This window comes from Ranitomeya variabilis, chromosome 3, assembly GCF_051348905.1.
Source record: "Ranitomeya variabilis isolate aRanVar5 chromosome 3, aRanVar5.hap1, whole genome shotgun sequence".
NCBI lineage: Eukaryota > Metazoa > Chordata > Amphibia > Anura > Dendrobatidae > Ranitomeya > Ranitomeya variabilis.
Genome location: NC_135234.1, coordinates 28920489 through 28943689, shown reverse-complemented (window position 1 = coordinate 28943689; position 23201 = coordinate 28920489). Strand labels below are relative to the sequence as shown.

At 44.2% G+C, this 23201-nt stretch overlaps 1 protein-coding gene across 1 annotated transcript in view; it reads left to right on the top strand.

The window, feature by feature from the left end:
- The first annotated feature begins 2540 nt into the window (after positions 1-2540).
- The window catches only part of PCP4 (Purkinje cell protein 4), an 88539-nt gene continuing 67878 nt past the window's right edge, over positions 2541-23201 (top strand). The window contains exon 1 of the mRNA XM_077299385.1: positions 2541-2679. Within this exon, the coding sequence (XP_077155500.1) occupies positions 2671-2679 (9 nt within the window). The 5' untranslated portion in view covers positions 2541-2670. The remainder of the gene's footprint in view (positions 2680-23201) is intronic.

Here is a 23201-nt window from a genome sequence, read left to right as displayed (position 1 = left end):
TTCTGCTCAACACAACTGATGGTCTCAACCCCATTCATAAGGCAAGAAATCCCACTTAGTAAACCTGACAGGGCACACCTGTGAAGTGAAAACCATTCCCGATGACTACCTTTTGAAGCTTATCAAGAGAATGCCAAGAGTGTGCAAACCAGTCATCAAAGCAAAAGGTGGCTACTTTGAAGAACCTAGAATATAAGACATGCTTTCAGTTGTTTCACACTTTTTTGTTAAGTATATAATTCCACATGTGTTAATTCATAGTTTTGATGCCTTCAGTGTGAATGTACAATTTTCATAGACATGAAAATACAGAAAAGTATTTAAATGAGAAGGTGTGTCCAAACTTTTGGTCTGTACTGTACATATACAGTTTAATATACAGGAGATGCTATGATCAGTGATTCCTCCTTTCGGGTGGCAGTGCCCGTGGTGCCTACAGTGCCGCTCACACGCCCAGGATTGCAGGTTTCCAGCACAGATGTGACGGATGTGACTGCCGCCGCTCCTGTTTATGAATCATCTTGTTACCGGCGTCCTGTGACCTTCTTATAAAGCTTTGGTATTTTGCTGAAACTTCTCTTTCTTTTCTGGAGCTTACGGTTCACGGTCACATCGTTTTTCCATTATCTCGCCCTTGGAGCGTGTGACTCATAATGCCACTTTTCTCTACGGCTTCGACTCTTACATATCTGAATTACTTACCTGTTTTGTATTATTGCAAGTCTAATAATTGTCTAGCACTGTAATTAGCAGTAGTGGTCGGACCTAGCGGGCGTTTTGCCCCCTTGCCTTTTTCTGAACTGGTCCTGCTGCCCATTGCAGGGTGATGCCTTTAATGTAAAGTGGAGGATAATCTGCTACCAGCCTCAATCGGGGGTCCAGAACTTGTCTCTCATTGGAAGGTGGGTTTTTGGCCAGGTTGTTTGCTTTTTTTTTTTTTTTTTTTCCATAACCACACCATGCCTCCTCCAGGGCGGGCCCATCCATGCCCTGTTTAGACCCCATGAAGGCTTATTTCAATCTTCACAAGGTATCACCTAGTTAAAACTTGCTTATTGCTTGGGGTCACAAACCTAAAGAACGTGGCCCATGCCTCTTTGGAGTGGAGCGGTGGCCGAGCACGTCTATCTATGAGATTCCAACAGGGTGCTCTGGAGGCTCGTTCTCGGAATAAATTGAAAACCCTTGCGATGATGGGAAGAACCCTTTGGGGGAACCTGGCTTTCTGGGAAGTTCTTCGAGTCTTCTACCCATCACAAGAGATTAACCAACGATATCAGGATTCTGAGAAGTCCCTATCTTCTCCTTTTTCTTTGGGCCTTCTGGAGAGTTGGCAAGTGTTCTTGTAGGCCCCACCATCTTCAATGCCGGCCTTACCTTGGATGCTGCCATTTGCGGTACCTTCTGCCTCCTCCCATATGACATCCTCCTGTCGTACAGTATATGATTGTGCATGGACCTGCTCCAGTGACATCTGCTTCTGCCACCACGGTACTGGTCATCAAGGACACATTATGGCCAACAGAAGTACTGGGCAGTACAGGCGCTTTCCAGCCAGAATTTCCGGTGTAGCTAGGACCTGTCGTGGTGCCCAGTCAGGTGTGTGCTGTCCAGCAGCTCTGCAGTAGGTACTGCTGCCTGGCCAGCCTTATTTGATACCTTTACTCACCCTGGACATACTCCATCCTCCTGGTTCTGACCTCAGCTCTCCTCCCGACATCATCCCTGTTTCCTGATTTTTGTTCTGTATCTGCCCTTTCTGGTTTTGACTCAGCTAGTCTGACTATGCCATCTTGGTCCACCAGCCAGCAGCTACTCCGTGGATGCAACCCAAGGGTCCCTGTTGAAAGTCCTTGTCCATGTATAGGAGGGTAAAGCGTGAAACCCAAGGTACCTGATGACATCGCAGGCAGTCGTCGGAGCAGAAGGTGCCAAGCATGACGGTGCATGAAGAGGACGATGATGGTCCTGTAAAGATCGGATCGAAGTGGGGTTGTGCGGCCAGACAGGTGAAGGATGGAAGAGTGGAACATTTTTAACCCTTTCCTGTCCCTTCATCATCTAGCAAAATGATGCCAAAAAATGTGGACTCGGTGAAATCCAAATTAAACGGATGTCAAAAACGGACCACCGTAGAGATCTAAAATCATCAGTTTTTTTGTGATTGTTTTATGTGCTTGCCTGAACCCGGCCTTAGAGGTGATGAAGCTGCACCTAGGGCATCTATTACCGCACTATACGTGCTGACGTCACACTGTATAGGGTCCATCTGTATGGAGCCGTGTATATAGAGATGGCTCAGCCCAGTGCGATGATGCAAATATGTAATTTCTCTGTGCGCCCACCCACTTGCGCTTCCTTTTTTACCCCTGCAGGATACAATTGCAGCTATTTTCACAGCTACTTCTATGCTACAAGCACTTCTTCCCCAGCTCAGCTGAGTCCTGTAATTCCACATTTCACCACTAGGTGTCCCCTTTGACTTTGCAATAAAAAGCCAAGACTAAGTGGCTGTCAGCTGCAGGACTCTTATTGGTCTGCTGGGCTGGTGATGCCACAGGGTAGCCCCTTTAAAGAGAAAAAGCTTTAGTACATTACAACAGCTCGAGCTGCGCGTCCTTCAGTGTAAAAACCAGCTGGAGACGTAAGGACTGTCATCTCAAAGCCACCATGAGCGAGGTAAGTGACCGCCACCAGGCGCAGGACTCTCCTCCGCAGTACTAAATAGCTGCAGCAATGCAACATTTTTCTGCAGGTGACAAAAGCCACCTGTGCTGTTTTTTTTTTTTTACTGTTTTCGACTTTTTGACTTTGGCGGTTTTACCTGCAGTCCTATGTAAACGATCATTTATGCACTAAATGACAAACTCAGCTCTGCTACATCTGACTTGCTGACGATACGGTAATTGTTTTCATGGCTTGCGTGCGCTCTTTTAGACCCGGGGACTTGTTGAAGACCTCATTTGCCTTGGCTGCACAATGATATCGGGATTTGCATGGAACCTCTGGAATTATGTGATGTAGAGAACGGCAGGTGTAAAGCTCGAGATGGCAGCGGAGGCGGCGCGCCTAAATATTTCATCAGTATTGATTTACATTCACAGGTAACAGGTCTCGTATTGATGCACGAAATGCAGAGAGAACGCTCTGAATATTTCATGAGACCCCCGGGGACCACCCCAGAGTAATGACATTATTTCTGAAGCAATTACACTTCTGGGGTTACGATACCATGTACATATATTATATACATCGCCCAATAAGACACCGCGCTGTGATGTCTGCAGGTTTCAGGAAACTTTATGTGTTGGAGGTAAAAAATAGTCATATCTGGAGATAAAGCTGCGGAGCCGAAATCCACAGACGTGTAACGTGTGTACTAATGACATAGGGTGCGAGACACTGACACTCAGGGTGCAGAATAGTGACACTTGTGGTATATGACACTGACAGTCAGGACCCAGAGAAATGACACTGACACTTGGGGTACAGGATACTGACACTTGGGGCATATAACACTGGGGGCACAGAGAAATGACACAGACACTCGGGGTACAGGATGGTTACACTGACACTCGGGGTACAGGATAGTTACACTGACACTCGGGGTACAGGATAATGACACTGACACTGGGGGTACAGGATAATGACACTGACACTCGGGGTACAGGATAATGACACTGACACTGGGGGTACAGGATAATTACACTGACACTCGGGGTACAGGATAATGACACTGACACTGGGGGTACAGGATAGTTACACTGACACTCGGGGTACAGGATAGTTACACTGACACTCGGGGTAAAGGATAGTTACAGTGAGACTCGGGGTACAGGATAATGACACTGACACTGGGGGTACAGGATAATGACACTGACACTGGGGTACAGGATAATGACACTGACACTCAGGGTACAGGATAATGACACTGACACTGGGGTACAGGATAATGACACTGGGGGTACAGGATAATGACACTGACACTGGGGTACAGGATAATGACACTGACACTCGGGGTACAGGATAATGACACTGACACTGGGGTACAGGATAATGACACTGACACTGGGGTACAGGATAATGACACTGACACTCGGGGTACAGGATAATGACACTGACACTGGGGTACAGGATAATGACACTGACACTGGGGGTACAGGATAATGACACTGACACTGGGGGTACAGGATAATGACACTGACACTGGGGGTACAGGATAATGACACTGACACTGGGGGTACAGGATAATGACACTGACACTGGGGGTACAGGATAATGACACTGACACTGGGGGTACAGGATAATGACACTGACACTGGGGGTACAGGATAATGACACTGACACTGGGGGTACAGGATAATGACACTGACACTCGGGGTACAGGATACTGACACTGACACTGGGGGTACAGGATAATGACACTGACACTGGGGGTACAGGATAATGACACTGACACTGGGGGTACAGGATAATGACACTGACACTGGGGGTACAGGATAATGACACTGACACTGGGGGTACAGGATAATGACACTGACACTGGGGGTACAGGATAATGACACTGACACTGGGGGTACAGGATAATGACACTGACACTGGGGGTACAGGATAATGACACTGACACTCGGGGTACAGGATACTGACACTGACACTGGGGGTACAGGATAATGACACTGACACTGGGGGTACAGGATAATGACACTGACACTGGGGTACAGGATAATGACACTGACACTCGGGGCACAGGATAATGACACGGACACTCGGGGTACAGGATAATGACACTGACACTCGGGGTACAGGATAATGACACTGACACTCGGGGTACAGGATAATGACGCTGACACTCGGGGTACAGGATAATGACACTAACACTCGGGGTACATGATAATGACACTGACACTGGGGGTACAGGATAATGACACTGACACTCGGGGTACAGGATAATGACACTGACACTCGGGGTACAGGATAATGACACTGACACTGGGGGTACAGGATAATGACACACACTCGGGGTACAGGATAATGACGCTGACACTGGGGGTACAGGATAATGACACTGACACTGGGGGTACAGGATAATGACACTGACACTGGGGGTACAGGATAATGACACTGACACTCGGGGTACAGGATAATGACACTGACACTGGGGGTACAGGATAATGACACTGACACTGGGGGTACAGGATAATGACACTGACACTCGGGGTACAGGATAATGACACTGACACTGGGGGTACAGGATAATGACACTGACACTCGGGGTACAGGATAATGACACTGACACTCGGGGTACAGGATAATGACACTGACACTGGGGGTACAGGATAATGACACTGACACTCGGGGCACAGGATAATGACACGGACACTCGGGGTACAGGATAGTTACACTGACACTCGGGGTACAGGACACTGACACTCGAGGTACAGGACACTGACACTCGGGGTACAGGACACTGACACTGACACTCGGGGTACAGGATAATGACACTGACACTCGGGGTACAGGATAATGACGCTGACACTCGGGGTACAGGATAGTTACACTGACACTCGGGGTACAGAATAGTTACACTGACACTCGGGGTACAGGACACTGACACTCGGGGTACAGGAAACTGACACTCGGGGTACAGGATAATGACACTGACACTGGGGGTACAGGATAATGACACTGACACTCGGGGTACAGGATAATGACACTGACACTGGGGGTACAGGACACTGACACTCGGGGTACAGGACACTGACACTCGGGGTACAGGACACTGACACGTGTGATATCCCAGGTGGCCTCGCTTATTTCTGCAGACGTCTCCCTCGATCACCGGATCGTTTCTCCCACAGTGATCCCAGGACCTTCTGGGTGGGGCAGTGGATGTGAGAATCCTCCTCCCCGCCGTCCCCCCGACAGTCTCTTTTATCCGCCACCTTTTATCTTTCCAGGATTTCCCATCCAAATTATGTTTTGAATGTAGAAATTTCTCTATTCAAATCAATTCCAGCGATTTCCATAAATTTCAATTAATGTCTGAGTTTTTCACGAGCCTTGAATGTCATTTCCATACTGGAGCGATCAATCAGCCCCCATTCGCTCCCTCCTGGATTTTTTTTCAGCTTTTCTTGACTAAACAACCGATGACAGGATGATGTATGAAGACTTTACCCGTCCAAACAAAAAGTTTATCGGTAGTTAAGGCGTCCTCATTAACACCCGCCTCCGGTTTGTGCTGAGATCAGCGCTCTGTTTTTTTGTCAATTTTTATCACCTGTCTCCTGAATTGATCTGTGAGGAACTCGCTGATCCATCTCCATCCAACACGTCTCATGGAGAATCAATTCTACCGTCCCTAAAAGGCAACCTCCAACTCCAAGTAGCCCCTACTGCCCATAGAAGGCTCAGATCTCAGCCTGGTGCCATAAAGAGGTTAAACAAGACAAAAAAATTTTTTTCCATAAAGGTGTTCCCCCATAAAAAGTCGATCACAATTCAAATTTTTTTGGGGAGAACCATCAGCAAGTGTTAATCTTCCCGTAACGCCCTCAAAGGGAAAATAAGGCATTACATCCTTCTTATTAATATCCTCAAGCTTCCCATGTTATTTATGGATATGCTGAGTCCTCCAAAGAGAAAGACATGTTATACTGTAGCTGTGATATCCAACATATGGCTCATCGGCTGTTGCAAAACTACAACTCCCAGCATACCCTGACAGACAAAAATTGGGACTGCTGCTTTAGAGTGTCTTTCTCACTAGAGGAACCCACATTTCCATGCATGATTTACATGCATAGTCCATTGTAATACTCATTTTCACCAGTGGAGGTGCTCAAGGGAAATTAAGCACTTGCCGCTACTGCAGATGAGGATCCATAAATTGGGACCTTTCTATATTGACTCCAAATACCATAACAGGGTATTTGTAAATGGGTTTTCAGAATCAAATAAATCCCTTTAAGGAAGACCTGTCAAAAGTGTCCAGATTTTACTCTTATTTTATTCGTATTGCTCCACTGAGTATTCCACTTTTTGTATTTTTAAATCCCCTATATGGTTCCAGAGATATGTGCCTTTTTATTTAGCACTAGTTTTTATGATCTTTACACAGGATCCTCTGGGGCGTGTCTTGGGCTTCTCTGAATAATTAACATGTGAGACACGCCCCATCACAATGTTTATGATGTTTTTAGCTCCGTCCACCAACGTGTTGGATTTTAGCAGACTGTTAAGGGTGTTTTATTGATTCATCACTGCTTTGGTGATAGACAACCTCCTGTTAAGAATATTGGAGATATAATTTCATTCAAATCATTTGTATCCTATCTGGCATGGGATTATAAAACCCCCTTCAGCCTGCAGCTATATGAGAACACCTAGCTCAGCAGGGGATCAAGCCTCAAAAGGCTGTGACTGACAGATCTCACACCTTTGAGCCAGCCAGCGCAGAGCAGGACAAAGGTTTGCCAAAGAAAATTCTAGAAACATAATTCCATAAGGGGTTATGGAGATACTATATGTCCTAGCTGTACATAGTGTACATTTTCGACATCTCTGGAATGGACTGACCACCTCCTAGGGTCTCAATCCATTCTAACACCCCAGGGAGGGGAGATACATAAAATGGCTAATAGGAACCAGATAGCAAATGTTTAGTCTCAATGTGTAGCAGGGACTCGGCCAGATCTGATGGCACTAAAACCATCCTAGAACTATCCATTAAAGACTTATGAATCATCTTAGGTTTTGGAGTTTTTAGCTACTAGAGACAATGGGAGGGGATTTAGGTTCAGCACAGAGACCATGAGGGGAGTAACCGAAAGGGGATAAAGGCTAGTGTAAGGCCATGTGGTCACTCTCTCTGTTATGCATGCGGTCCGCTTCTAAAGGGGGGTCACGTTGAATAAGGTACTGTGAAGGACCTAGGAGCACCTGGCAGCCCATGCCCCCCTGCGGCCCAGTGCACACATAGTCGAACATGAACCTGGAAATTGACATGATCCGTCTGCTTATATCTTTTTTCATACCACTATTGTATTTGCATATCTGTTCATTGTCTATGTATAACCATTGAGTATATAGTGTATTGTCTAATGTGCCCTTAAGGCAATTAAGTATATAATTTAACCTCTTTTATTTTGATCCACGAATCCAGACGTCCGTTTCTCGGTTTAACTTTCCATGCTACTGGGGTTGGTTTCTGACCCGATATAATCCCATTAGACAGGGTTTATATCTAACCAGTAACTGGTGCCAGTTCTACCAGACTGGCAGCGCTCTGTTTCAATGGTGCTAGTGAAAGCCTGTCAGGGTTGTGAGCGAGTGTGGTGCCACGACAGTGACTGCATGGGCCACATCCTCTCACTCTCTGTGTCTCCCAGGGCCTGTGTGGACAGTGGGCGTCTGTGTAAAACTGTACAAAGCTGACCTTGCTTGTCCCCAGACAGTGCAGAAAGTCACGTTGGTGAAAGTGGGGAAGCCGCATTACATGATCTGTCTGATGTAATAGTGACATCAGGTGGGGTGGCGAGGTGCGGTTTCATCACAACCCTCTTAAAAGAGGACTTGTTACAAGGTCAAAAATATCCAGGTTTTGCTCTTATTTTATTCTCGCTCCTCCCCTGAGTATTCTGCTTTTGGTTTCTTTTAAATCTAACTTACGGTTCCAGACATATTATCCTTTTTGTTTTGTGCTATTTTTTTATGGTCTCTGTAAGGGGGCGTAGATTACATGATTCTTTGGGGGAGTGCCTTTAGGCTGCTTTGCATAATTGCCTTGTGAGCCACGCCCCCTTGATGACGACCGTATAAATTATCACTGAGTAAAAAGACCATTATCTCTGGAACCGTCTGACAGACTTAAAAACAGCAAAAAGTGAAATATTCAGGGAAACAGCGGGATTAAGATAAGCGCAAAACCTGGTCACTTTTGACCCGGTGATAAGTCGCCTTTAAGACTCCCAAAAATGTTTCCAAATTACAACATCTGTTTACAAATAAGTGTAATAAGACGTTGTGACATGGATAAAAGGCTTATTCCCTTAACGAGCCAGTGTAAGCGGATTGGCGCCTGATCGTGGAGCATATGTCGGATGGGTTTTAACAGGCGTCGTTATAACGACCCGAGTGTCAGAACGATAATAACGAGCTGCGCTGCCTCCTCCTGATTAATGTACCTGCATAATATCAGACATTAATAGTCCACGTCTCCCGCTATGATGAGGACGTGTCACTTGATTAATGTCCTGGCTTCACTTTAAGTCCCCGTCTATGAATACTTTATTAGTGTCACATCGCGTTATTATTTACTATATTAAATCTTAATCAGATATAGCACAGCTGAGTTTGCTACATATACAGCACATAGTTTTGATTTTCATATCTAAATGGACCAAAAATTGACTCAGATTAATTTTCTTAATATATTTTTAGAAGGGCTTGAAGTTAGTTTTGCAGATACAAAATTCCAAATTTCCTGCATTGAAAAACAGAAAACTACAAAAATTCTGGCTACCTTCAGTCACCAATAGGGGGAGCTCAGGAGAGCACAGTATACAGCGGGCTCCCTCTAGTGGTGGCTGCATGCAGACACAATTTTGGCATTTATATCTATGATTTTGTTGGGGATTTGGAGCTCTGTGTCAAACAATGAGCTTTGTCCTTCATAAATATTTGTATATTAAGAAAATAAATTTTAAATTACAAATTAATTTCATAATGTAAATTAACCACGGTGTTTTTTTCCTGACACAGGGCTCCAATTCTTCTGCAAAGTCGTCGGGATAAATGCAAAAATTCGAATCACCTGCAGACACCACTAGGGGGAGCTTACAGTATATTGTGTTATTATGAGTGAGTATATTATATATCAGTTAGTTGCAGTGAGCTCCCCCTAGTGGTGGCTGGAAGCAGCTTCGATTGTATCATTTATCTCTAAGACTTTGCAGGGGATTCTGAGCTCAGTATTAAAAAAAAGCGAGCGCTGCTAATGATAAAATATGATATTGTGAAAGGGATTACCACAAAATTCATAAATATGTGCAGAGTAAATAATAATTATATCTGTATGGATATTTCCAATGCCGCAGCCATGGTGACTAGGGAAGGAAACTGCGTGTTCTCATTATCAGATCTGTATGTTCAGCTCGGGGTTCACATCAGGACGCGATTTTACACGATGCCTGTAAAACCATGAAGCGATTCTTTAACGGCTGCACATTATTAGGAGCAGCACTGGCAATGAGCGGGATTACGATTATTATCTCCATTATTACGGCCTGTGCAGCGTTTCTGCACTAATAATTCTGGAGATTGTCATTTTAGGGCATGCAATTCTGTATATAGCGATGGGGGCTAACTAAAAACGAGGAGATGGGAAGATGTCGGGAGGAATGTGTGAGCGAGCGCTGTAAGATACCGAAGAACTCCTGCTAGCCGACTGGGGAAATCACATCTGTTATACAAAAGCCCCACTCTCAAATCCTCATGTAATGTGTATATATATATATATATATATATATATATATATATATATATATATATATATATATATATATATATATATATATATATAAGCTCCATCCCCAATTACTTCATGGATAGGCTTCACCCTCAGATCTTTCATACATGAGCTCCATCCTCACATCTCTCATACATAAACTACACCCTGAGATGTCTCAAACACAATCTCCACCCTTAGATCTTTCCTATATAAGCTCCGCCCTCAGATCTCTCATACATGAGCTCCTCCCTCTGATCTTTCTTAAATGAGTTCCACCCTCAAATTTTTCATACATGAGCTCCGCCCTCGGCTGTTTCTTACATGAGCTCCTCCCTCTGATCTCTCTGCGCGTCACCCTCAGATTTTTCTTACATGATCTTCGCCCTCAGATCTTTTATATAAGAGCTCCTCCCTCTGATCTCTCATACAAGAGCTCCACCCTCAGATCTTTCATTCATGAGCTCCATCCTCAGACCTTTTATACATGATCTCCGCCCTCAGATTTTTCATACATGAGCTCCACCCTTAGACGTCTCATGCATAAGTTCCACCCTCAGATCTCTCATGCATAAGCTCCACCCTTAGATCTTTCATACATGAGCTCCACCCTTAGATCTCTCATGCATAAGCTCCACCCTTAGATATTTCATACATAAGCTCCACCCTTAGATCTTTCCTACATAAGCTCCACCCTTAGATCTTTCATACATAAGCTCCACCCTTAGATATTTCATACATAAGCTCCACCCTTAGATCTTTCCTACATAAGCTCCACCCTTAGATCTTTCCTACATAAGCTCCACCCTTAGATCTTTCCTACATAAGCTCCACCCTTAGATCTTTCATACATAAGCTCCACCCTTAGATATTTCATACATAAGCTCCACCCTTAGATCTTTCCTACATAAGCTCCACCCTTAGATCTTTCATACATGAGCTCCACCCTTAGATCTTTCATACATAAGCTCCACCCTTAGATCTTTCCTACATAAGCTCCACCCTTAGATCTTTCATACATGAGCTCCACCCTTAGATCTTTCATACATAAGCTCCACCCTTAGATCTTTCATTCATGAGCTCCACCCTTAGATCTTTCATACATGAGCTCCACCCTTAGATCTTTCATACATGAGCTCCACCCTTAGATCTTTCATACATAAGCTCCACCCTTAGATCTTTCCTACATAAGCTCCACCCTTAGATCTTTCATACATAAGCTCCACCCTTAGATCTTTCATACATGAGCTCCACCCTTAGATCTTTCATACATGAGCTCCACCCTTAGATATTTCATACATAAGCTCCACCCTTAGATCTTTCATACATGAGCTCCACCCTTAGATCTTTCATACATGAGCTCCACCCTTAGATCTTTCATACATAAGCTCCACCCTTAGATCTTTCATACATAAGCTCCACCCTTAGATATTTCATACATAAGCTCCACCCTTAGATCTTTCATACATGAGCTCCACCCTTAGATATTTCATACATAAGCTCCACCCTTAGATCTTTCCTACATAAGCTCCACCCTTAGATCTTTCATACATGAGCTCCACCCTTAGATCTTTCATACATGAGCTCCACCCTTAGATCTTTCATACATGAGCTCCACCCTTAAACTGTAAACCCAATTTAATTTTTTGCTTCATGAATCAGTAACACACATGAAGATAAACAACTTCGTCATAGATCTTATCAGAGAAATCTTCTTCTTTCTCCTCCCGGATTGACCTCACAATCTCAATTTATGGGTACAATCTGTATTCAGTGAAGACAGATTTCCCCATTACTGTGACAGGAAATGACAGTTGGTGCTCATAAAATTCTATGGAGGGGCTGGAGGCGGACACAGACCTTCTGCCGCAAGTTCTCCTGATATGACCGTTACTGTTCTCCATAGAACTTTATGAGCACCAACTGCCATCTCCTGTCTCAGTAATGGGAAAATCCGTGTTCACTGAAGACAGATTCTAACCGTGAATTGAGAATTTTGAGAAGGAAAGATCAGACCTGGAGGAGAAAGAAGCAGGTTTCTGTAACGAGGTATATTCCAAAGTTTCTTATTTTAACATGTACTATTCATATATAGAAAAAAAATAGATTGAACATGGAGCGCCAATGTACCCGCACTGCACGCCGTCTGTGCACCATCATATTAGTTCAGGAACATGAGCCCCCAGACATCATAAAGCATTATGGTCATTATGGGGTTAAACCCAACTGACACTTCCAACCCGGATACAGCCCTGGCCATTTCTCGCAGTCACTGCGCAGGTACAGCAGAGTTTAGTGCTGCAGGAGCTGCTCATTAATTACAATGTCATCCATCATAAGGAGGTGTAAATTACCTTACTGCACCGGCTTCTTACAAATTAGATTTCCCTCTGGTGCCGACAGTTTAGGCAGATGCTGTGGATGAAATGGCGCTTTTGCCTTTACTGCCTGGCAATGCTAATGGACGTTTATACCGTCAGGCAATGGCACTGTGGCACTGTCTGTGACTGATAAAGTTAAGGATCTGCAGCCAGGATTAATTATGGCTCTCCTCTCCGTACATGGCATATGTAGATCCCAAATACTGTGTTGCTTAACCTCTTACAATGTCTCAGAAATCAGAACACAAATCCTCAGCTTTTTAATATAGTTAAAAAAAAAATACAATTTTAGCTGCCTGCAGTCACCACTAGAGGGAGCCAAGTGCACACCGGGCATAAAGGAAACTTATTTCCAAGTACTAAATGATTGCCACCCCTCTATTAGTTCTCAGTTTTCTAAATATGTCCTCATATTACCACACGCAGCCTGGCATATAACAGAAACATGACTTCATAAATATCTTGCGGCCTTGTAGAGACATGGTGGCCATCCACCAACTATCCACTACTCCTTCCTTCTGGACCATCCAGGGTTGCATGGTACTCATCAGAAAACTAGACTGTTTTAGCATTAGTCTTCATGTACGTCTGAGCCCGCTGCAACCGTTTCTGCTTGTGACGGATAGTAGGTTTATGCACAACTGCAGCCTCTGGAGGGTCCTACACCATGAGGGTTATGGAACTGCAGAGGCACCAGCAGCTTCAAATACCTGTTTGCTGCTTTGTCATAATGGTATTTTAGCAGCCTGCTTTCTTAATCCGATGAATTTGTCTGGCAGGTAACTTACTCATTATGCCTTTATCTGCACAAACCAGTCTGTATCAGCCACAAATCTATTCACTCTATGATGATCACACTTAAGTTTTGGTGAAATATCTAATGATACCTTGTCCAATGCACTGCACTAATTGACACATTTTGGCAGCATAGTCCTTTTTCTTTCCCATATTGCTGGTACAACGGCATAGCCTAGTTGTTGCCACTTCATTGAACAGGGGAAAGTGAAATGCACCAGCCTTTAGGAAAATGGCAATACTACAAAGTTTACAGCTAGGTGTGGTTAGGGGATATCATCCATATCAGTCATGGATATAGTGGGTAGATAATCAGGCTGGCAGGAGGTGCCATAATATTAGTATGTGAGCCGAAGTGCCTGGTTTGCCAAGCTTCGGTGGGGGTATAAGGACACAATTGGAAAGGTTAGGGCTAATAACAGGTTGGAAGCGATTTAGTACTGGAAAACCTGAGGATATGTTCCATCTTAAAAGAACTTTCCACCAAACCTGGACTGACAGCACTGTGGAATGCAAGCTACAAGAGGTTTCTGTAATGACTCTCTGCTCTGCTCTACTCTACCTCCCCCCACACTGACTGCCATGAGAAGAAAGCTGGAAGTGTTTGTAATGAAACTCAGATCTGCTGTACTCTGCACAGTAGGTGCACAGAGCAGTGAGGAAAGCGGGGCTATGTGTCATTACATGTCTTACAAGACAAAGTCGGCTCTAAGCTTATCTATTGGGATGTTCTTCTTTTGTTTCTCTGCATGACGCTTCTTGCTTATGATTGGTCAATGTCAGGCATGGAAAAAGCACAAATTAGAATCTAAACTTAAGCTAATATCTCTACAATGGAGACAATTAAAACTATATTTTATTCAGCTATGAGTCCACACACAGCCTTGCCTATATACAATATGAGCCCCACATAGCCCCCTATATAGACACATCCTACATACATATATATGCAGTTGAAAGCAGAAGTTTCCATACACTATATAAAAAGACACATCTGCATGTTTTTCTCAACATCTGATATGAAATCAGAATAAACCTTTCCCGTTTTAGGTCAATTAGAATTGCCATAATTATTAATATTTGCCAAATGCCAGAATAATGATAGATAGAATGTTTTAAGTCATTTTTAATACTTACTGCAAGTCAAGTCAAAAGATGACAAACATTTGATTAGCATTTGGTACCATTGTCCTGAACGTGAATGACTTCGGTTAGATGTTAGGGGTTTCCTTCCAAAAGCTTCTCACAATAGTTGGTCGGAAATTGGGCCCATTCCCCCTGACAGAGCTGATGTAACTGATCTAGGTTTGTAGGTCGCCTTGCTCGCATCGGCCTTTTTAGCTTTACCCATGCCTGGACACCATAGTAGCAGACGCTCAGCTGTGAGAAGTAAGTGGGTTGTACAGGGTTTGTCTCTGAATGTTCCTGCTCAGTAAGAGCAAGAGATACTGGAAACTGTGGCAAATAGACATGCGTGACTTGTCACTAAGCTTATCCCTGCTGCTTATTTAGGCCAGAGCCTGGTGGAAGCTTTAAAGGGGTATTCCTAACTTATAAAATGATGGCATATGACTAGGATACACATGTGCTTAAAGGGGTTATCCAGGACATTTTTATTATTTAGCAGGCAGTCTGGCATACAGTGTGGGAAGTACTGTGTTAGGATTACTCTGTTTCTCCCCTTCATATATTACTTGTATACATGCCATCCTTTGCCAACCACTTTGGCTTCCATTGCTTTCAATGGACTTGTTGACTGTTTCCATTTCTGATAGTTTGTATCTTTCATCTGCTTTGTTTCTTCTGAATGAATGATTACTTTGCCACATTTTTTCTATGCAATGACCCACAACATGTTTTGAAAGTAAATGTTAATGGGGCTTAATGGTTGTCAGCTGTAATACCAGACACAACCTATAGATAATGGTGGCGCTCTTTTTGGAAAAATTGCAATTTCTGACCGGGAGATTTAAGTGGTATGGCATCAATTCAGGATTTTCTCAGTTTGTAGGGGGACCAAATAAAAAAAGTAATACAAAAGGTGTTCTACAATATTGAAACACTTATAAAAACAAATGAAAGTTTGAATCACCCAGTATAATAATAAAAAATAAAGAAGTTAAAAAAAAAGACAAAACACATTTGGAATCTACACGCCTGCAAAAGCCTATCAAAAGATAATGTGTTTTGGTTTTTTTTACCTTTAGGGTTAATTCCGGCTGTAAATCTCCCCTCCAACAAAAGTAAAAAATAAATAAACGCAATGAGAAAGTGATCAAAAAGAAAATGTCATAAGCCCCCCAAAATGGTATCAATAAAAATGTTATCTCGCCTCGCGAGAAACAATACGGGGCAAGACTCCACAGGCAGAAAGGTAAAAAGGGTAATGGCAGAAAATGGCGACACAAGTAAAAAAAAATAAAATTTACAAAGTTCTGAATTTTTTTTAAAGTCATTCCAAAAATACAACTCATCGGGTAAAAAAACAAGATTTCCTACGGCTGTATAGGTGGAAAAAATAAGAATGTTATGGGTCTTGGAAATACAGGAGGGAAAAACGAAAAAAAAAAAAAAGTGAAAAATTGGCATCAGCAGGAAGGAGTTAAGCCTCCTCTCTCCATTAACGGTGGGACTAGAAATCACAGAAAGATGTCAGACCAGGTTTTATTTCATAAAGGGCCAAGATCCAGTTTGATGCTCCAGACAGTGGCAAAGTGCATTGTTGGCGCTCCGCCCTGGCCCTTGCTGTCCCTCCCCATCCCCGGCTGCCCCGCCGTAGTGGAGGATACACTGACATATACGGCGTGTTTCCATCGGGATGCATGGGTCCATTATGTGGCTGCGGACTCCTCACAGCCAGACGCTAATGCACCTATGTATATATAAACATGTCAGGAGGATGATTCGTCTTGGGAACCGCACATTATCCTGCCAGTGATTCCTTAAACCTAACAAAGCCTTAAAAGCTTTGTATGAATGGTACATAATGTCTGGCGCCCGGTGTGCCATCCTTCTTAATGAACCGTACAGTCATCAAGAGGATCTTAAGATAAATGTGCCCTTGAAATGACGTTTCCTTCTACTCGGCAATATCCACACTAATTATTACTGTTCTTCATAGAGACAGATGTAGCAGAGCTGAATGCGTTCTTTAAACAAGGTGTACATCAATCCAAAATCTGTGCCCACTCGTGCCAGCTATAGCCGTATATCTCCAGCCTAAACCTTACATTATGTGTGATGGAGCTCTAGATAAGGGCCTACATAGGACCTACTGTCCAGATCTGCGCCTATTGCCCTTGACCTTGACTCTTTATCCCCATGTATTAAGCAGGTTGGGACCTTTAATGGTACCTGTCGTTTCAGGTAACTTTCCAGAAACATCTGTCCTGAGGATTGACACCATTTCTGGTCATTATATGACTTGTATCCAGCATTTTCTCCAGTTTTCCCCTCTCCTATCTCTGATTTCCAGTTGTCTCTGAGCTCCTGGGTGGAGACTACTTGATATAATGACTCCCATATACAGCACACACAAAGATGAGGGATTCCTGCTCTCCTGTCTCTATGTAGAACAAGTTCAGAAGCAGCAGCAGCAGCATGGAGGAAATTAAACAGAAGTACTGAGCAGTGTAGCTGTGAATCTAGCGATGGGAGAAGATAAAAACAGTTCCCGGAAAGCTACATTTCTGTCTCTGCCTGTCTCTCTTTTTCCTTCTACCCTTTCCATAGACTTCTGTCATGTTCTCAATGGCAAGAGAACATAGCATCAGCGTATATAGGAACTAGCTCTTGGAAGATGGGAACTGAGCTGACCATGAACTAAACCTAACACACAACTAGCAGTGGCCGGGTAGCATACCTACGTTGATTCTAGATGCCCAGCACCAGCCGGAGGACTAAATAATGCTAGCAGAGGAAAATATTAGTCCTAGCTCACCTCTAGAGAAATACCCCGAAAGGAGACAGAGGCCCCCCACATGTATTGGCGGTGAATTAAGATGAAATAACAAACGTAGTATGAAAATAGGTTTAGCAAATTTGAGGTCCACTTACTACATAGCAGAAGACAGAAAGGACACTTTCATGGTCAGCTGAAAACCCTATCAAAACACCATCCAGAAATTACTTTAAAACTCTGGCATTAACTCATAACACCAGAGTGGCAATTCCTGTTCACAAGAGCTTTCCAGACACAGTAACGAAACTACAGCTGTGAACTGGAACAAAAATGCAAAAACAAACATGGACAAGAGTCCAACTTATCTAGTAGTTGTCTAGGAGCAGGAACAAGCACAGAGAGGCTTCTGATAACATTGTTGACCGGCAAGCAACTAACAGAGTAGCAAGGTTATATAGCGACTCCCACATCTTGATGGGAACAGGTGAACAGAGAAGATGAAGACACCAGTTCAATTCCACCAGTAGCCACCGGGGGAGCCCAGAATCCAAATTCACAACAGTACCCCCCCCTCAAGGAGGGGGCACCGAACCCTCACCAGAACCACCAGGGCGATCAGGATGGGCCCTATGAAAGGCACGAACCAAATCAGAGGCATGAACATCAGATGCATTCACCCAAGAATTATCCTCCTGGCCGTATCCCTTCCACTTGACCAGATACTGGAGTCTCCGTCTGGAAACACGAGAGTCTAAGATTTTCTCCACAACGTACTCCAACTCACCCTCAACCAACACCGGAGCAGGAGGCTCAACGGAAGGCACAACCGGTACCTCATACCTGCGCAATAATGACCGATGAAAAACGTTATGAATAGAAAAGGATGCAGGGAGGTCCAAACGGAAGGAAACAGGGTTAAGAATCTCCAATATCTTATACGGGCCGATGAACCGAGGCTTAAACTTAGGAGAAGAGACCCTCATAGGGACAAAACGAGAAGACAACCACACCAAATCCCCAACACAAAGCCGAGGACCAACACGACGGTGGCGGTTGGCAAAAAGCTGAGTCTTCTCCTGGGACAACCTCAAATTGTCCACCACCTGCCCCCAGATCTGATGCAATCTCTCCACCACAGCATCCACTCCAGGACAATCCGAAGATTCCACCTGACCAGAGGAAAATCGAGGATGAAACCCCGAATTACAGAAAAACGGGGACACCAAAGTGGCAGAGCTGGCCCGATTATTGAGAGCGAACTCTGCCAATGGCAAAAAAGCAACCCAATCATCCTGGTCAGCAGACACAAAACACCTCAGATATGTCTCCAGGGTCTGATTAGTCCGCTCGGTCTGGCCATTCGTCTGAGGATGGAAAGCGGACGAAAAAGATAAATCTATGCCCATCCTAGCACAGAATGCCCGCCAAAATCTAGACACGAATTGGGTCCCTCTGTCAGAAATGATATTCTCAGGAATACCATGCAAACGAACAACATTCTGAAAAAACAGAGGAACCAACTCGGAAGAAGAAGGCAACTTGGGCAGAGGAACCAAATGGACCATCTTAGAGAAACGGTCACACACCACCCAGATGACAGACATCTTCTGAGAAACAGGCAGATCTGAAATAAAATCCATCGAGATGTGCGTCCAAGGCCTCTTAGGAATAGGCAAGGGCAACAATAATCCACTAGCCCGAGAACAACAAGGCTTGGCCCGAGCACAAACGTCACAAGACTGCACAAAGCCTCGCACATCTCGTGACAGGGAAGGCCACCAGAAGGACCTTGCCACCAAATCCCTGGTACCAAAAATGCCAGGATGACCTGCCAACGCAGAAGAATGAACCTCAGAGATGACTCTACTGGTCCAATCATCAGGAACAAACAGTTTATCAGGTGGGCAACGATCCGGTCTATCCGCCTGAAACTCCTGCAAGGCCCGCCGCAGGTCTGGAGAAACGGCTGACAATACCACTCCATCCTTAAGGATACCTGTGGGCTCAGAGTTACCAGGCGAGTCAGGCTCAAAACTCCTAGAAAGGGCATCCGCCTTAACATTCTTAGAACCCGGTAGGTATGACACCACAAAATTAAACCGAGAGAAAAATAATGACCAGCGCGCCTGTCTAGGATTCAGGCGCCTGGCGGTCTCAAGATAAATCAAATTTTTGTGATCAGTCAATACCACCACCTGATGTCTGGCCCCCTCAAGCCAATGGCGCCACTCCTCAAAAGCCCACTTCATGGCCAAAAGCTCCCGATTCCCAACATCATAATTCCGCTCAGCGGGCGAAAATTTACGGGAAAAGAAGGCACAAGGCCTCATCACGGAGCAGTCAGAACTTTTCTGCGACAACACTACCCCAGCTCCGATCTCAGAAGCGTCGACCTCAACCTGAAAAGGTAGAGCAACATCAGGCTGACGCAACACAGGGGCAGAGGAAAAACGGCGCTTAAGCTCCCGAAAGGCCTCCACAGCGTCAGGGGACCAATCAGCAACATCAGCACCCTTCTTAGTCAAATCGGTCAATGGCTTAGCAATATCCGAAAAACCAGCAATAAATCGACGATAAAAGTTAGCAAAGCCCAAAAATTTCTGAAGACTCTTAAGAGAAGAGGGCTGCGTCCAATCACAAATAGCTTGAACCTTGACAGGATCCATTTCAATGGAAGAGGGAGAAAAAATATATCCCAAAAAGGAAATTCTCTGTACCCCAAAAACACACTTAGAACCCTTCACACACAAAGAATTAGACCGCAAAACCTGGAAAACCCTCCTGACTTGCTGGACATGAGAGTCCCAGTCATCCGAAAAAATCAGAATATCATCCAGATACACAATCATAAATTTATCCAAATAATCGCGAAAAATATCATGCATAAAGGACTGGAAAACTGACGGAGCATTTGAAAGACCAAAAGGCATCACTAAATACTCAAAGTGGCCCTCGGGCGTATTAAATGCGGTCTTCCACTCATCCCCCTGCCTGATTCGCACCAAATTATACGCCCCACGAAGGTCAATCTTAGAGAACCACTTGGCCCCCTTTATGCGAGCAAACAAATCAGTCAGCAACGGCAATGGGTATTGATATTTAACAGTGATTTTGTTCAAAAGCCGATAATCGATACAAGGTCTCAAAGAGCCGTCTTTTTTTGACACAAAGAAAAAACCGGCTCCTAAGGGAGATGACGATGGACGAATATGTCCCTTTACATCCCCAGCTCAACATAAGACATAGCTCTCCAGTCGAGGACTGGGTTGTGAGATTGCAGCCAAGGCAATCCTAGCACCAAATCATCATGTAGATTATACAGCACCAGAAAGCGAATAATCTCCTGGTGATCCGGATTAATATGCATAGTTACTTGTGTCCAGTATTGTGGTTTATTATTAGCCAATGGGGTGGAGTCAATCCCCTTCAGAGGAATAGGAGTCTCCAAAGGCTCTAAATCATACCCACAGCGTTTGGCAAAGGACCAATCCATAAGACTCAAAGCGGCGCCAGAGTCGACATAGGCGTCCGTGGTAATAGATGACAAAGAGCAAATCAGGGTCACAGATAGAATAAACTTAGACGGTAAGGTGCAAATGGAAACAGATTTATCAAGCTTTTTAGTGCGCTTAGAGCATGCTGATATAACATGAGTAGAATCACCACAATAGAAACACAACCCATTTTTCCGTCTAAAATTCTGCCGCTCGCTTCGGGACAGAATTCTATCACACTGCATACTCTCTGGCGACTTCTCAGTGGACACCGCCAGATGGTGCACTGGTTTGCGCTCCCGCAAACGCCTATCGATCTGAATAGCCATTGTCATGGACTCATTCAGACCCGCAGGCACAGGGAACCCCACCATAACATCCTTAATGGCATCAGAGAGACCCTCTCTGAAAGTCGCCGCCAAGGCGCACTCATTCCACTGAGTAAGCACAGACCATTTACGGAATCTTTGGCAGTAAATTTCCGCTTCATCTTGCCCCTGAGATAGGGACATCAAAGTTTTTTCTGCCTGAAGCTCCAAATGAGGTTCGTCATAAAGCAACCCCAAGGCCAGAAAAAACGCATCCACATTGAGCAACGCAGGATCCCCTGGTGTCAATGAGAAAGCCCAGTCTTGAGGGTCGCCCCGGAGCAAGGAAATCACAATCCTGACCTGCTGTGCAGGGTCTCCGGCAGAGCGAAATTTCAGGGACAAAAATAATTTGCAATTATTTCGAAAATTCTGAAACCCAGATCTATTCCCCGAGAAAAATTCCGGCAAAGGAATTCTCGGCTCAGATACAGGTGCATGACAAACAAAGTCTTGCAAATTTTGTACCTTCGTGGCGAGATTATTCAAACCTGCAGTTACACTCTGAAGATCCATTACAAACAGGTGGACACAGAGCCATTCAAAGATTAGAAGGAGAAAAAAAAAAAAAAAAAATCTCAGCAGACTTCTTATTTCTCTCCTTTCTCAGCCAAGGATTTTAACCCTTTAGTGGTCCGGTCAAACTGTCATGTTCTCAATGGCAAGAGAACATAGCATCAGCGTATATAGGAACTAGCTCTTGGAAGATGGGAACTGAGCTGACCATGAACTAAACCTAACACACAACTAGCAGTGGCCGGGTAGCATACCTACGTTGATTCTAGATGCCCAGCACCAGCCGGAGGACTAAATAATGCTAGCAGAGGAAAATATTAGTCCTAGCTCACCTCTAGAGAAATACCCCGAAAGGAGACAGAGGCCCCCCACATGTATTGGCGGTGAATTAAGATGAAATAACAAACGTAGTATGAAAATAGGTTTAGCAAATTTGAGGTCCACTTACTACATAGCAGAAGACAGAAAGGACACTTTCATGGTCAGCTGAAAACCCTATCAAAACACCATCCAGAAATTACTTTAAAACTCTGGCATTAACTCATAACACCAGAGTGGCAATTCCTGTTCACAAGAGCTTTCCAGACACAGTAACGAAACTACAGCTGTGAACTGGAACAAAAATGCAAAAACAAACATGGACAAGAGTCCAACTTATCTAGTAGTTGTCTAGGAGCAGGAACAAGCACAGAGAGGCTTCTGATAACATTGTTGACCGGCAAGCAACTAACAGAGTAGCAAGGTTATATAGCGACTCCCACATCTTGATGGGAACAGGTGAACAGAGAAGATGAAGACACCAGTTCAATTCCACCAGTAGCCACCGGGGGAGCCCAGAATCCAAATTCACAACAGACTTCACTGTGCAGCTGTAATCTAATCTCTCATTGATCTGGCAGTTTGTCTTATTTTGACGCTGATGGATTTTATCAGTGTTTCAGAGTGAATAATGAAATCAGGAGGCAGAGGAGGAAAAGTAGCTCATAAGTGGAGAAAGAAGGATATTACAAAGTTTGTTTTATGTGCTTGTATTACTGATTTATGCAACGTTTGTTGCACCGACAGCAACTATTTCAATCCCGTGTGCTCTGGTTTGCCTGCAGTCCTATGTAACGCCGTTCATAATGCATCATGATATAATTGAGTTTACAATGAGTTATATCAGACGACAGATGAAGCTTTGTTTTTCAAGTTTCATCATTCTCAGATATTGACTTTGAAGATACTGTAACTCCCAGC